The sequence below is a fragment of the Asparagus officinalis genome, chromosome 10, assembly GCF_001876935.1.
Source record: "Asparagus officinalis chromosome 10, Aspof.V1, whole genome shotgun sequence".
NCBI classification, from domain to species: Eukaryota; Viridiplantae; Streptophyta; class Magnoliopsida; order Asparagales; family Asparagaceae; genus Asparagus; species Asparagus officinalis.
Window position 1 is genome coordinate 18,785,970 of NC_033803.1, and position 13,803 is coordinate 18,799,772.

A 13,803-nucleotide genomic window follows, 5' to 3' on the forward strand; every position below is an offset into this window, starting at 1 on the left:
ATGTTGTTAAAGGGGGAGAAATATTGTGAGTATATGTATATTCTTTCTTGTTTATATGCATGTGAATTGTAATTTATATATTCATTTCCTTTCATGCATATATCTTTTTTGTAAATTGTTTGTCATCATCAAAAAGGGGGAGATTGTTGGCCTTCTTGTTTTGATGATGTTTAACAAACAATTTATTACTAATGTTGTTTGTCTAGTGTTTGTGCATTCCTATGTTTTGTAGACAAACAACGTAGTTGGAGGATGGATGGATTGCGCCATAACGACGATATCAAATGGAGGTTGGCGGAATTGTGGAGTGAAGCAACATACAATTCAAGTTAAAGATCAAGTTCAAGCTTCATCCGCAAAGTGTACCAAGTCAAGCTTATTGAAGATCAAGATCATTGCTTGGGTAATTTAGTTTAGGTTTTATATTATGTGTGTTAAGTACTCTAAGCTCAATATAATATACACACACGTATTTGGTTTCTATGTATATATATAGTTATATATATACATGCATGGTTTTGGGTTTTTCATGTTTTGAATACTTTTGCAAAATAATGAGATTTCACAATTGAGAAATGTAAATTGGAAAATTCTTTTTGTAACATGTTCAAAATATCATTTGCAAACATTTCTCAAAGTTTCATCAAGTTTGGAATTGATTTGTTATGTTTAAAGGAATTTACAAATTCACGTTTTCGTTCGTGCACATGTTCGTGCATGTTTTACAAAACTGATGAGTTTTCACAAATGAGAAGTGATATTTGAAAAATTCTTTCTCTGACATGTTTACCTACATGTTTAGAAACTATTTTTCAGAAATTCTTTCTCTAATATGTTTGTATACATGTCTAGAACATTTCCTCAAAATTTTATAATTTTTGGAGCTGTTTTACTATTTTTAACCGATTTTATAAAATCGGATATACCTGCTTCAGTACCGTCGGGCGACCGAAATTTCTCTAACATGTTTTTATACATGTCTAGAACCTTCCCTCAAAATTTCATAATTTTTGGAGCTGTTTTACTATTTTTAACCGATTTTATAAAATCGGATATACCTGCTTCAGTACCGTCGGTCGACCGAAATTTCCGCCGGTCGACCGAAATTTACCATAGGTCGACCGAAATTTCCTCCCGGTCGACCGAAGACTCTCTGGACGTCTCCTGTGACTCTAAACTTGTTTCCGGTCGACCGTGTTTTTCATCGGTCGACCGCTGGAGTCCCAACGGCTCTTTTTAGAGCCGTTGAAGGCTGTTTTGTCATTTTGGTTTGGGGTTTTTGTTGAGATCTTGAGTGGGTATAAATACCCAATTGCTGATCTCTTTTCAAGTAAGTAAGAATGTTTTAAAGAAGTTTTTAAACAAGTTTTAAACAAGGGTTTAAGTGTGTTTAAGGGTTTGTTTTGTTTGTGAAGAAGTTTTCACAAGTGGAGGAGATCATCTTCTTGTTTGGGCTTCAATCTCCATCTCTCCATCTTGTTATTCAGAGAAGAATCTCTAAACTCATTTCTAGCTATTTATTATTTTGTTTATAATTTCTATATGCTAGATTTTAATTGAGTTTAGTTTTGATTTTGATTTCACTCATTGTTTACACACACCCACTTGAGCTTATTGTATTTGCATTCATAATATATTAGGGTTGTGAGAGTTGTAACATTGAGTGTGGGCTTTTATTGTGTTCTCATCCATATTAGAGAACAATTTATATTTGTTACATTGTGAGATTGTTAGGTTTTCGGTGAGCTAGAAACCGAGTGTGTTGTGAAGTTTTCGGTGAACTAGAAAACCGATTGTGAGGAGTGACGTTGATCGGTGAGCGTTGAAAATCGATACTGTGAGGTGTAAACGTTGTTCGGGTGAACGTAGAAAACCCGGTTGTGATAGTGGATTTCTCCCCAGGAGTGGGGAGCGGAGACGTAGGACGGAAGGTCCGAACTCCGTGATCATATCGTGTGTTTGAGTTTGTCATTGGCGCATTTGCTTTTGCATTTATCTTATATCGCCAATTGTGCATTGCTCATTTATTTCATCCACTATCTAGTTCATTTTGTTTACCCTTGTGTTGTTTATATATCCTTGCATATATCTCATAGTATATCTCTTTGCTAGGATATTTACCTTTGTTCATATTGCTTATTCTTGCTTGTAACATATTGTAGATCTCTCTTGCAAGAATAATTTGTTAATTAATTTTAATTGGCATTTAATCGGATTAGATTAGCATAAGACCCTAATCACCCCCCCTCTAGGGTCTAACAGCTACTTTGGTTCATGAATTTATTTGCTTGGATGATGTGCGAACAATCAGTTATATGATGATATGACCGTTGACTCTATGTGAGATATGTACCAGTGACCTGTTATAGACTAACTAGTTATATGACCTCGTTTCCTGGCTATGTATGAATCCTTGTGAGATACAGACCAGTTATGTTTGTTTCCATACCTAGATCGGAGTTGATATTTAATTATTTACAATTCAAGACATATGGTATATACATGAGGGTTTCCATGTTTGGATTATTTCGCTCGACGTACTACGTCTCAGGTTGTAGATTTTTAAGTATTAATTCCATCTAGTGTATAACCATGTACTTGGATGATTAGTCTGTTCACTAGCTGCATGATCGACTTGTTACTTGGTTGACTTTCTTGGATACTCCTGATTATTATATTCTAGTGGTAGATTGCATTTAGATTATTAGTATTCCAGTAGCATGCTTCTTTTTTTATTATTATCACTGTTTTGCTTTGGTCGTTCGATCGTTCCTATTTCTCTCTGTGGGATCTTGCCGTGTGTCGCACACGCTGACGTACACCTATTTTTCTCTGGTGTACGTCAGATTTAGGAGATGAGTAGCCTCAGTTCGGGATAGTACAGGAGCCAGATGATTTGCAGCAGTAAGGTCTTCCAGATGGATCAGAAGAACAATCTGAAGCTTAGACTTTTATTTCTGTAGTAGTTGATGAGCGCTAGATCTCTTTTGCAGAACCTTACTTTAGTCTGATGTTGGATTTAGTTATTTTAGCAGTACTTTCCTTTTATTTCTGTTGGACTATGTATTTTTATATTTTTAGTTGGACGGTTTTGTAATAAGGGCGTGTTTGACCCAACTCTGTGTCCTGGATGATATTCTATTTGTGATATGTATCTTTTCCATTCCGAGTTGTTCATTATACTCTTGCTATGTGTGATCGGGGACCTGTGACTTCGTATATTATATTTTTGACGCTTAGCATATTAGATTGAGAAGACGGGGTCTAGCACTTATCTCTTCTCAGTTTAATACGTCGCGGGCTTGTTCGTGTCCCGATTCCCTAGTATTTTGGGAAGCGGGGTGTGACAGGATAGGTTGGTACGTCAGTAAAATAATCTTGGAACAACCGATTGTGGCCTTCCAGTCGGTTTCGATGGAGCACGATACGTCTTTTGTGTTGAACTGAAGTTGAACATTTCTCTTGTTCTTCTTCCTCAACGACAGCAACTCCCATAAGAAAGAACCTCTTCATCATTTCATCATCGCTAGAGCTAGATGATCTAGGCATTTTGTTCTGGGAGATGATGGGTTAAGGAGAGAAGCCATCGAATTTTATAGGAATCAGTCGATTGACGGTCAAAGTTTGTGATACCTCGAACTTCGTACCCTACCTCGAAGATCGCGGGTTACCTTGAAGATCGTGTACGTTCACTCGAAGAGCGTAGGTTACCTCGAAGACCGTGTACGTTCCCTCAAAGACCGTAGGTTACCTCGAAGACCGTGTGCGCTCCCTCGAATGTTGTATCCAACGGTTAGAAATGAAATACAAGAGGTTTAAATATAATTGAAAGTAATGGGTAAAAAATATTAAAATAGAAGAGGGGTTTTTTTTGATATTGTTGGAGCTCCTAATTAGGAGCTTGTTGGAGCTCCATAAAAGAAGGAGGGCCTCCCAAGACTTATTTTTTAAATTTTTTATTCTAAAATGCTTGAGAGCTCTTGAGAGCTTGCTGACTAGGACTCTCAACTGAGAGCTTGATGCACTTGCTCTAAAAGCAAATGTATAGGGGATTTTACAAATTGGTAAATACCACCCCTTAACTTTGGATGATTATTGAAAACTCCCCTTAACTTTTAAAATATTAGAAAACCCATCCATAAGTATAGGGATTATCACAAAACCTCCTATAATTTCTAGATTTTATAAAAAAAATCTTTACCTTTGGGGTTTTATTAGAAAACTCCCCATTTTTTGGGATTTCTGATAAAATCTCAAACTTAAAGGGAATTATTTGATAACCCCTAACTTAAGAGGGGATTCTGATATTTTGGAAGTGAATGGGTGTTTCCTAATAATCATCCAAAGTTTGTGGGGGAGGTGGGGAGGGGGTTTGTTTATAATATTTAGCCTTTACAAATTGTCATTTGTGCTTGAGATGGGACGTCAAGATAACACTCTCCAAGCGTATTTAAGAGCAATTAATTAGTGATGTGTAAGTAATTTTAAAATACAAATGGACAAATTTTCAAAATCGGCTATATGTGAGATTTATTTTTTAAAAACAACTCATTTAAACTTTATTTAGCATTTTCGACCTGGTTTTAGCCAACTGGCTAAAACTGGGTTAAAATGCTAAATAAAATTTAAAAACTTCATCGGATTCTGAGTCCCTTGAAGTTTATTGCCTAATTAATGACCGGTAAGCAAAATACAACAAAACTTCACGGGAATTAAAATCCCGTGAAGTTTCGTTGTAATTTCAAGGGATTTAAAATCCCGTGAAGTCAAATATCGTGAAGTTGCAAGGTGCACTTGACAAAGAGCTCGAATTGAGCTCTCTGTCAAGTTGGCCCTGCAACTTTACAGAATTTCAAATCCTGTGTAGTTAACGAAAGGTGTTCCATAAGAATAGCAGATGTGATTTTTATCTGTAGGGTTGTCAGTAGGATCTTTAGCAAAATGTGCTCAAATCCATGCTTTTGATGAGATTGGGGCTGATATAAATGCGCATATTGCTGAGGTTCAGGATCCAATAGTGTTAGGGATCTTCAGTAGAATCAGACAGAGAATAGCAAATGTGTCCCATAAGAATCACTCGACGAGTTTGAAGGATGTGAGAACAGGTTAGGCCAATTTAGCAAAGTGTGCCGTGAAGACGTAGGATGGGTAAAAGAGTGGCACGTGATGATGGAGTCGGCACTTCTCATAGCGCAGCGTGTGATTATAGAGTTGGTACTTCTCAACCTCATACACAACCAGATACTCAGATGGTCGAGGCTTATAAGTACAGACATTGAGGCGGGGGGTGGGAGGTGGAAGAGTTAGGGGACGGGGTAAGAGAGGAGAGCAAGGAGGGGAAGATTTTTAGGATGTATGTGATATTTATATCGTGAACTTTGCTTTTATATTGTGGCATAATATTTATTTTGTGATTCTGAAACTCAAAAATATATATGGTTAGATTGTTCGCAATCATTGCTTGTGCGGATCGATTTTTATTTATATATGTGATTTTTCGTGTGTATTGTTGTGATTTATAGTTGAATTTTAGTGTATATTATTGTAATTCAATATATGTGTGGTAAATTTGGTGTTTATGGTTGAAATTTCATGTATATTATTGTGAATGTGGTGGAAAATTCATTTTATACAATAGGTTTTGAGTTAGGCGGAAAATGCACAGTGTGTGCATGTTTGTGCATGAGCTGCAACTTCATGGGATTTGAAATCCCGTGAAGTTGCAGGCTAATTTGCCAGAGAGCTCAATTCAAGCTCTCTGGCAATTGCACCCTGCAACTTTATGAGATTTGAAATCTCACGAAGTTACAACCAAACTTCACATGATTTCAAATCATGTGAAGTTTGGTGGTTATCTTGATTTGGTTGGTTGTATTTTGATTAGGCTGTGGAATTAGAGACTAAACTTCACGAGATTTAGAATCCTGTGAAGTTTTCGAACTCTATTTAGCAGACCTAGTTTTAGCCAGATAGTTTAAACTATGTCGAAAATGCTGAATAAAGTTTAAATGGGTCGATTTTTAAAAATATATCTTAATTAGGGTCTATTTTAAAAATTAGTTCAATACAAATAGATTTTTTTTGGGTGGCGTGTGGCGTGGGGTAGGGTGGGGTGGGGGAGGGGGGGAGTGCGCGCATGTGAGCTGTGGGTAGGATCTTTAATGTGAGCAAGTACACTAGACTACAGGGGAACAGAGAGCAAAGTGATAGGGCAAGGGGAGCAAGAAATAGTACCGAATAAAATAGAAAATTATCCACAAAAAGCTTTTACTAGCCAACATATTCTCTAGAAACTAGGGAAAGCCACATATTATTTTGAATATTATAAATCTGTCAAATTTTAGAGCTGGGATCAGATCTAATTTTATTTGATTAATGGTTAAAGTACAGGTTCTTACACGTAGGGTGTGATTGTTAAATTTTAAAAACTCGGCTAGGTGGCTAATCAAACTAAGCCAGCATTGGCCCAGTTTTTTGCCAATTAGAAAAGCAACTAAAACTGGATCAGGTTTAGTCCTGACTCAATTCTAGAGGTTTGCCAAGCACACCCTTAAAGCATCGGTTTGTTGCCATCATTCCTTAGAATGCAATGTTAAATGTAACCAAACTTCTATAGCTTCAAACTTTGGTACTAGGACCTCGATTCATAAGTTTTTATTCATCATGTGAGCTAGGGACTTATCTAGCCAAATTCCATTGCATGATACAAATAAGTTTGTTGGTATTTATGTTACATTCTCGTGCAGCTTGGTTTGCCCTTTTTCCTCTTTCTGTTTTGGGATAATTATGAGGACAAAATTTTATTTTAGACCTCTTTGGAAACATATTTTTAAAAATCAATCTACTTTGAAAGTATTCGTCAATTTCGACCCAACTTTAGCCAACTGGCTAAAACTGAGTCGAAATTGGCGAAAAATGTTCAAAAACTTTACAGTATTTGAAATCCTGTGAAGTTTAAGCTATTTATTACCAACATCGTTAAGGGGGTCAAATCTTCACGGGATTTGAAATCCTGTGAAGCTTAAACTTCACGGGATTTCAAATCCTGTAAAGTTTATATTAAACAAAATTCATAAAATAAGTAGTTATGTGCAATGGGTTTAGTGGTTATAACATTAGCTTACAAGATTTGGATGGGAAGCAAGCCTTGTAAACTTTTCTAAATGTTCAAGGAAAAATATATTGGGATGAGATTCGAACTCAAGATCACTTGAATGATTGAAGTTTAATTTTCTTTGAGCTAACCACTTGTCTAACTATGGCGACCATGTTATATTGAACTCCCCGGAGTTTAAAATCTCATGGAGTTAGGCTAATTCTAAACTTCACGGGATTTAGAATTCCGTGAAGTTTTTGCCCCCTTAATCACGTCCTTAACAAATGGCTTAAATTTCACGGGATTTCAATTCCCGTGAAGTTTTTGAACATTTTTCTCCAATTTCGACCCAATTTTAGCGGTTGGTTGAAACTGGATCGAAATTGGTGAATATTTTCAAAATAGGTCGATTTTTGCAAATAGTTTTCTAAAGAGGTCTAAAACAAAATTTTGTCCTAATTATGATTATGTTATTCTATTATATACTACAAGAAAGAGAAATGCGGGCTCCCTCAAAAAGTTATTAATTTTAAAATAAATCGAAGAAAATGGACCCCCACACTTCTATTGCTTGCAGTATACAAGTAATAGTATAGTTGTTACTTCTCTCTTTTTCCCCCTAAATTCGGTAAGGCAAGTTGATTCTATTTCTTAAGGTGGAAAGTACTAAATATGCATTTTTAAAATATCTCCTAAAATTTTCTTTCATTGCATCACAATTTTGAATTTGTGGTGATAAAGGAGTGTCATAATTTTATACTTGACACAGCTTCTCAAGTTGAAGAAACTATCCAACTGCCTTTTGATAGTTGATGTATCAAGGACTATATCTATTTGATCAGAATTCAACAAGAAGATTTAAAGATGTTATATCACAGAAATGGCTATGTATTAATCCCACTCTAGGAAACGACACATGTCCCGAGTTAACTATACACCTAGAAAACTCGGCCCTATGCAGGACGAGCCAAATAACGTCACCACTCGACCCTTCCCAAGAAGGCCCGAGTCGAAATGCGTCCTCACTCGGACCCTGTTGTTAAGGCCAACTCTAAGAACGAGTGGAAAATCTCTCTATCCAAAGTGGTCGAATCAAATGGCGTCCTTTATGGACCCTCTCGCAAAGCCAAGACAAAATATGGTCATTCTCGAACCCCTCGCCGACAGTCAATCACCATCACCTTAAATGCAATGGTCGAAGTCATCATTACATCCTCCCCGAAAAGTCTTAACGACTCATCGGACCTCGTCGGCACCTTACTCCCCCTGTCACTATTGCAGCAATCACAAAGATGATTCATACCACTCACAACCGACACCTATAAAGTATCAACCGAATAAACCGACTGTTAGGACTTGGTCGAAGCTACACAATTGTCCTCCTAGATCTGCTATAAATAGGTGCATTGGCTACTGAATGGAGATACGTATTTTTTTACAACATAACACATAGCAATCATATTTTTCTCCTTCACTTAAGATCAATGCCGACTTGATCGTCGGAGGAACTCCCGGAGAGCCCAACTCTGATCCTCTTACTCATTGTTTCTTTGCAGGATCGAATCCTCTGCTCAATAATCAACCATCAAAGAAGATCGAGGAACCCTAAAACTGCCCATAATCCGCACTAAATTTTCTTATTGAAAGATTAATGCACTGCTTATTTTTGTCCACCTCCTCACTGTGCCAACGAGTCAATGGGTAGAAATTACTAGATAATTTCTTTCGCCTGGATTAAGTATCTTTTTCTCTTATGTAGCCTTTTTTTTTAAAAACTATCATCTCATCAGGACTCTGAAATTGCGAAGACTGTAATTATATATATTTTAGCACGTACTCTATTCTCCTGCTCCTGTTCGTTATTTATTTTGCCACCCAGTCAGTCAATTGATACGCGATGACGAGGGATTCCTTAAACTGAAAGTATGAAAACATTAAAACCGTATGATCTTGCATGCATCATTCAATCCCAGCTCACATGGTGATCCTTAATTTCTTTCCTGAAGCGTCTCTATGCTGAGAAACGCAAGAAGAAAGCTTTCTTCACTTCGGTCTCTTAAGCAAGTTGCAATGAGCTCATTAGTTGACTCGCTCATGGCCTGACTTGTACGAGGCGTTTCAGTTGTTTTCCCTTTTAGATCATGCGATACTGGGGACCTATGAGGAGAGACAACATATGGGATGTGCTGTAATGAAGTCTAATGCTCTCAAGATTCAAATAACTGCCCGAACGAAAAAAAGGACATGCTCTATGAAGTAAAATATAGAAACTCTCGTTATTTATTTTGCCACCCAATCTCAACAAAAATGAACTGCCAAAAACACTAACCTACTTCAAGGGCTTACTAATGATTGGCTGATGGATAAAAATATATATAAACATCAAAGTTTTTCTTCGTCTGCTTCTGTCCTCAGATATTAAAAATACTCACGATCTCAGTATGACTATTTCAATGTTCTACGTGAAATGTGACATTGCATAAAATACGCATCGCAAGAGATACTTCACAATTCACGACTCGCTGCCATATAATGAAATGTTTAACATACCTAAGTGTCTGTACCAAAAGCTCTCCTTGAACCAATCCTATTGACACGTACTTCATAAATACGGTAAGTGCGTAGATGTTTGACATACCTGGAACTAAAACATTGAGCCGCTGAATAACAAGCATAAAACAAAATACTGCACACCATCTCTGAACACTGAACGGGGAAGGCATAGACGATAATCTCAACTCCAGGAAAGCTTTCTTAAATAAGAAAATGCAGGACATTTTTATTGCTCTATATACACATTACACACATACATGTACATGCAGAAGTCACGCTTACCTGGATCGAAATGCCTTAAAAGCGTAATCACAGCCAATTTTTGGTATATACTTGGCAGTGATTATAAAAAAAAGGGCGAAAACTTAATGGTAGTATTATTTACAATTTTACAACCACCCCACTGACAAGACAAGGATGCCCTATTCCAAGCTGGTCGGCCTCCTGAGAGCAACTCTCCCTTCCAAGCTTATTATCAGCCAATCTTTCTCCATTTGTATGACACCGGAGCCATAAGCATGAGAGGCTAGCAAGAGCAGCTTGACCAGCAAACTGCACACGATACACTAGGCTCAGTTCCCATATTCTGCTCGATTTGCAATCGGATTCATATCCATCAAGATCAGATTTTGATATCACAACAAACGAGCTTTCATCAAACTTCATCAGGTTGCCGGTGGTGAGGGGCACAGGTGATCTTGTAATTGGATAGTTTAAGCAGCTTGCAATCATGGTTTTGTTTACTAGGAGGCGGTAGTAATCTTGGACTGCCTGTGAAACCCAACATGTAACATAGGTTATCACAATTTTGTTATTCAGTAAGGTATAAAAGGTTTTCTAGGTAACTGCTAAAGATAATGTTAAGATACCAATGAAAAGAACTGTGAACTGCTTGTTTTGAAGTACTTGATGATATTGTTAAGGTAAAAGAAATTGAACTCTTTAAGAAGCTGCTTTCTGTCGTTTGTTTTGCCTAGTTTCGGGTGGTCAAAAGTTCATTTTCATCAATAAAGCAACTATATTTTCATAAATAAAGATTTTGATCTTGTTTTAAAATCCCGCAGTGGGTAGTAATTGTGGTATCAAGTCAGAGGAATACTGAAAATTTGTAAAATCTTGGAAAAATGTCGCAACAAGTCTCATATCATAACAATATTCTGTCGCATTTACTCAGAAAACCTAGCATACCCACAGGTTTCTTCACAAGAGTTATTGCGAATAAGGTATACAAGGTTTCTTTTGTAACTGCTATAGAATATTGTTAACATATCAATGAAAATAGCTGCTTGTTTTTGTTCATACTGTTAAGGTGAAAGTAAGAAAGAAAATGAACTCTTAAGATGATTTCCCTGGTTTCTTTTTTAGTAGTTTGATAGTGCTTGAAAGTTGTGTTTTTTTTTAAGATCAGAAAAATCTACTCATAAAATAAATGAGTGATGGAATAGAGTCAAATCTTGTCTTACAACTCAGTAGGTTTCAAGCACAAAATAAGAACAGAGATGAATAGCACATTACAAGCTACCAATTTTTCTATTAAGCCGATGGAAGCCTGACATTTTGAAAATTTTTTTAAAAAAAATCACCTGCCACTGAGGTGAAGCCAAAAGAACCCTTGGCCTACTTAATCTGACATGCTCGTACGCTGCAGCAGGTGTCATCTGTTTGTATCGCACCTAGAGGAGAAAAATCGTCAATTACGTTTTTATTGGTAATGCATCAAATTTAAGTAAAATGTTCCCTTATAACATACCAGGTAACAGAGAACAATGGTTGTGCTTCGTCCTCGACCAGCTTTACAGTGAACATACGTTGTCTTCCCACAGGATGCATTCTCTTCATAAATTAAACATGATTCCATTACTTTACAGAATATAAGTGAAAAAGGAAGAATCAAACAGAAAGTCAAATCTTTCATAACGTATTAATCCTTAGTAAGAGACGATTCTTCAGCTAGGTGGCCATGGATAAAAGACAAAGAAAAGGAATCTTTGGAGCAATAGCAGAGTAGCAGTAAAACTGATGATTTTATCATCTTTTGATTTTAGTGCTAAGATAGGAAAGAGAGATTACAGAAGATGGGTTTAATTTACAATTTTCAGAAAGTGAATGAAAATAAATATATTCAAACTGAGAGTTCGAAACAGTTGATTAAATCACTGGAAGGTTCCAGTCAAAACCTCCTAACTGAGTGCACACTAATATCAATCAGACGGAATAGAAGATATATTCTATTATAGAATGATATATAAGGCAACCATATTATCTTCACATTTTACACCAAAATTAAAGTTTGGTCCACTATTTGCAACTATCAAAAAAAAACACAAAAGGAAAAGATACCTATAATTAGAATAATTTAATTGAAAAAAACAATTATCTGAAACAAAACAATCAAGAAATCAGGACTGTGCCTACTTTGATTAAGGCTCCAGCTTTAAATATATAGCAAAATATTAGTGAATCATTTTAACTTCTCATTCAAAGTCAACCAAAATGGGAGTTTTGTCCACGCACTTGAAGATGTTAGACGCAGTAGTTAGAGTGAGATTAATCCACTATTTGCAACTATCTAAAAGTACAATCATGAAAAGAGGTGTTCATATGATTTTAAACATGAAAGGAAAATTTATTTGAAGCATTTACGAAAATCAGAAGGATTGTGCGTACTGTGGATGAAGTCTACAGCTTTACATATATCTCCCAGTGATGGAGCAAAGCAATAATCTCTCGTGGGTATCACCAAATGCTCAATCCCATGAGCCTACAATCAGAAGAAATAGATAGTTAAAAGTTAGATAAATAAGTGACCGCAACTATACTCTAAAAAAGCTAAAGAACTAAATTCAACAAGGATAATATTCGAAAAATGAAATGAAACCACATGAAAATATGTCATAGTTACATGTCAAAGTTGATAACCTTTGACTGAAGAAAAAAAATCTGCAAAATGTCAAATCAATAACAGAAACATAGATGACAGCAACTATGTCTCAATAATCCTGCTCAAAAGAAAATCTACAATCTGCATGAAACAGTCATCTTCAGCCTTGATAATAAACAAAGGACTGTCCCATTGGTGAAGAATTTCCTCCATAATTAAAGTTTTCTAGACATAGGTGTTATCAAAGACCTTCAATAGCTCCGCCCTTGTGAAGAAATAAATGATACTGATAAACTGCAAGAATTGTCATGACGACAGTACACTTAAGAACACTTCTACAATTAGTTGTGCTTAAAAGTATGACATTTTAATTTAACTTTTACACTGTGCCTCAGCAGATACATCAGGAAACCCCACCATCTTTCAATTCATCAAGATGTTTCAATACTGAATAACAAAATAAGTGGGTTCTCCAACCAGCCAAACTAGCCTTCAGGTTTTAGCAAAAAATGGTTAACCAGTAAATTCTAACTTAATACGTAGTCTAACTAAGAAAATGTGCCTATAATCAATGGTATCTATGGTTATGCAACTTGGCTCCCTCCTGGCTTGTAATTACTTTGACCAATAACTAGGCATAGTCAGAAGGTCGTCATTTACTTGATAGCAGCTTGTAAAAACTAGGTCAAGTTTTTCAAGGAGCTTACTTCATAGTTCATACAAAGCCGGCCGCCTTGCTAACCAGATTGGAAAAGACTTAAATGGTGATGACATGATGATATTGAGTACAAAATTTCTAAGTTTCACAAAAAACCACTCTCTTGGCAAGTGTCTAGATTCTTGCAACAATTGAGGTCAAGATGACTATCCTTATGAAAATTTGGATGCTCATGTACAGCCTTCTTTTGTGCATTGCGCACAACCACTCAATCCTTTGACGCGATGATGCCAGCAGCTACCAATTCGTAGTCTGATGAATAATCCTTATGAAATGATAATTTTCATTTTAAAAATCCTCTATGTAATATAAGGGACAAATCATTTACTACAGATTTTATGTTTCTGTTGATGAGCAAGTTACCCTTTGATGTTATTCTCATACCGCTGTTGATATGACTAGGCCTTATTATTTCTGTAAAGTTATGGGAGGTATCAGTACATCTTTGATTAGTTTTGTACTCTTCTTTTTCTTTTATTTTGTATGGGGTGGGGATGGGGTTTTTTCTTTTTTTTTTTCGGGTTGGGTTGGGGGGGGGGGGGGGGGGGGGGCGGG

General features: G+C 36.4%; 1 protein-coding gene across 1 annotated transcript in view; it reads right to left on the minus strand.

Annotated features, from left to right (window-relative positions):
- Nucleotides 9,836-13,803, minus strand: part of LOC109825091 (putative dual specificity protein phosphatase DSP8) — an 8,737-nt gene continuing 4,769 nt past the window's right edge. The window contains exons 3-6 of the mRNA XM_020391812.1: nucleotides 12,317-12,410; nucleotides 11,400-11,482; nucleotides 11,233-11,322; nucleotides 9,836-10,420 (exon numbers count right to left, since the gene is read on the minus strand). Coding sequence (XP_020247401.1) covers nucleotides 10,031-10,420; nucleotides 11,233-11,322; nucleotides 11,400-11,482; nucleotides 12,317-12,410 — 657 coding nt within the window. The 3' untranslated portion in view covers nucleotides 9,836-10,030. The remainder of the gene's footprint in view (nucleotides 10,421-11,232; nucleotides 11,323-11,399; nucleotides 11,483-12,316; nucleotides 12,411-13,803) is intronic.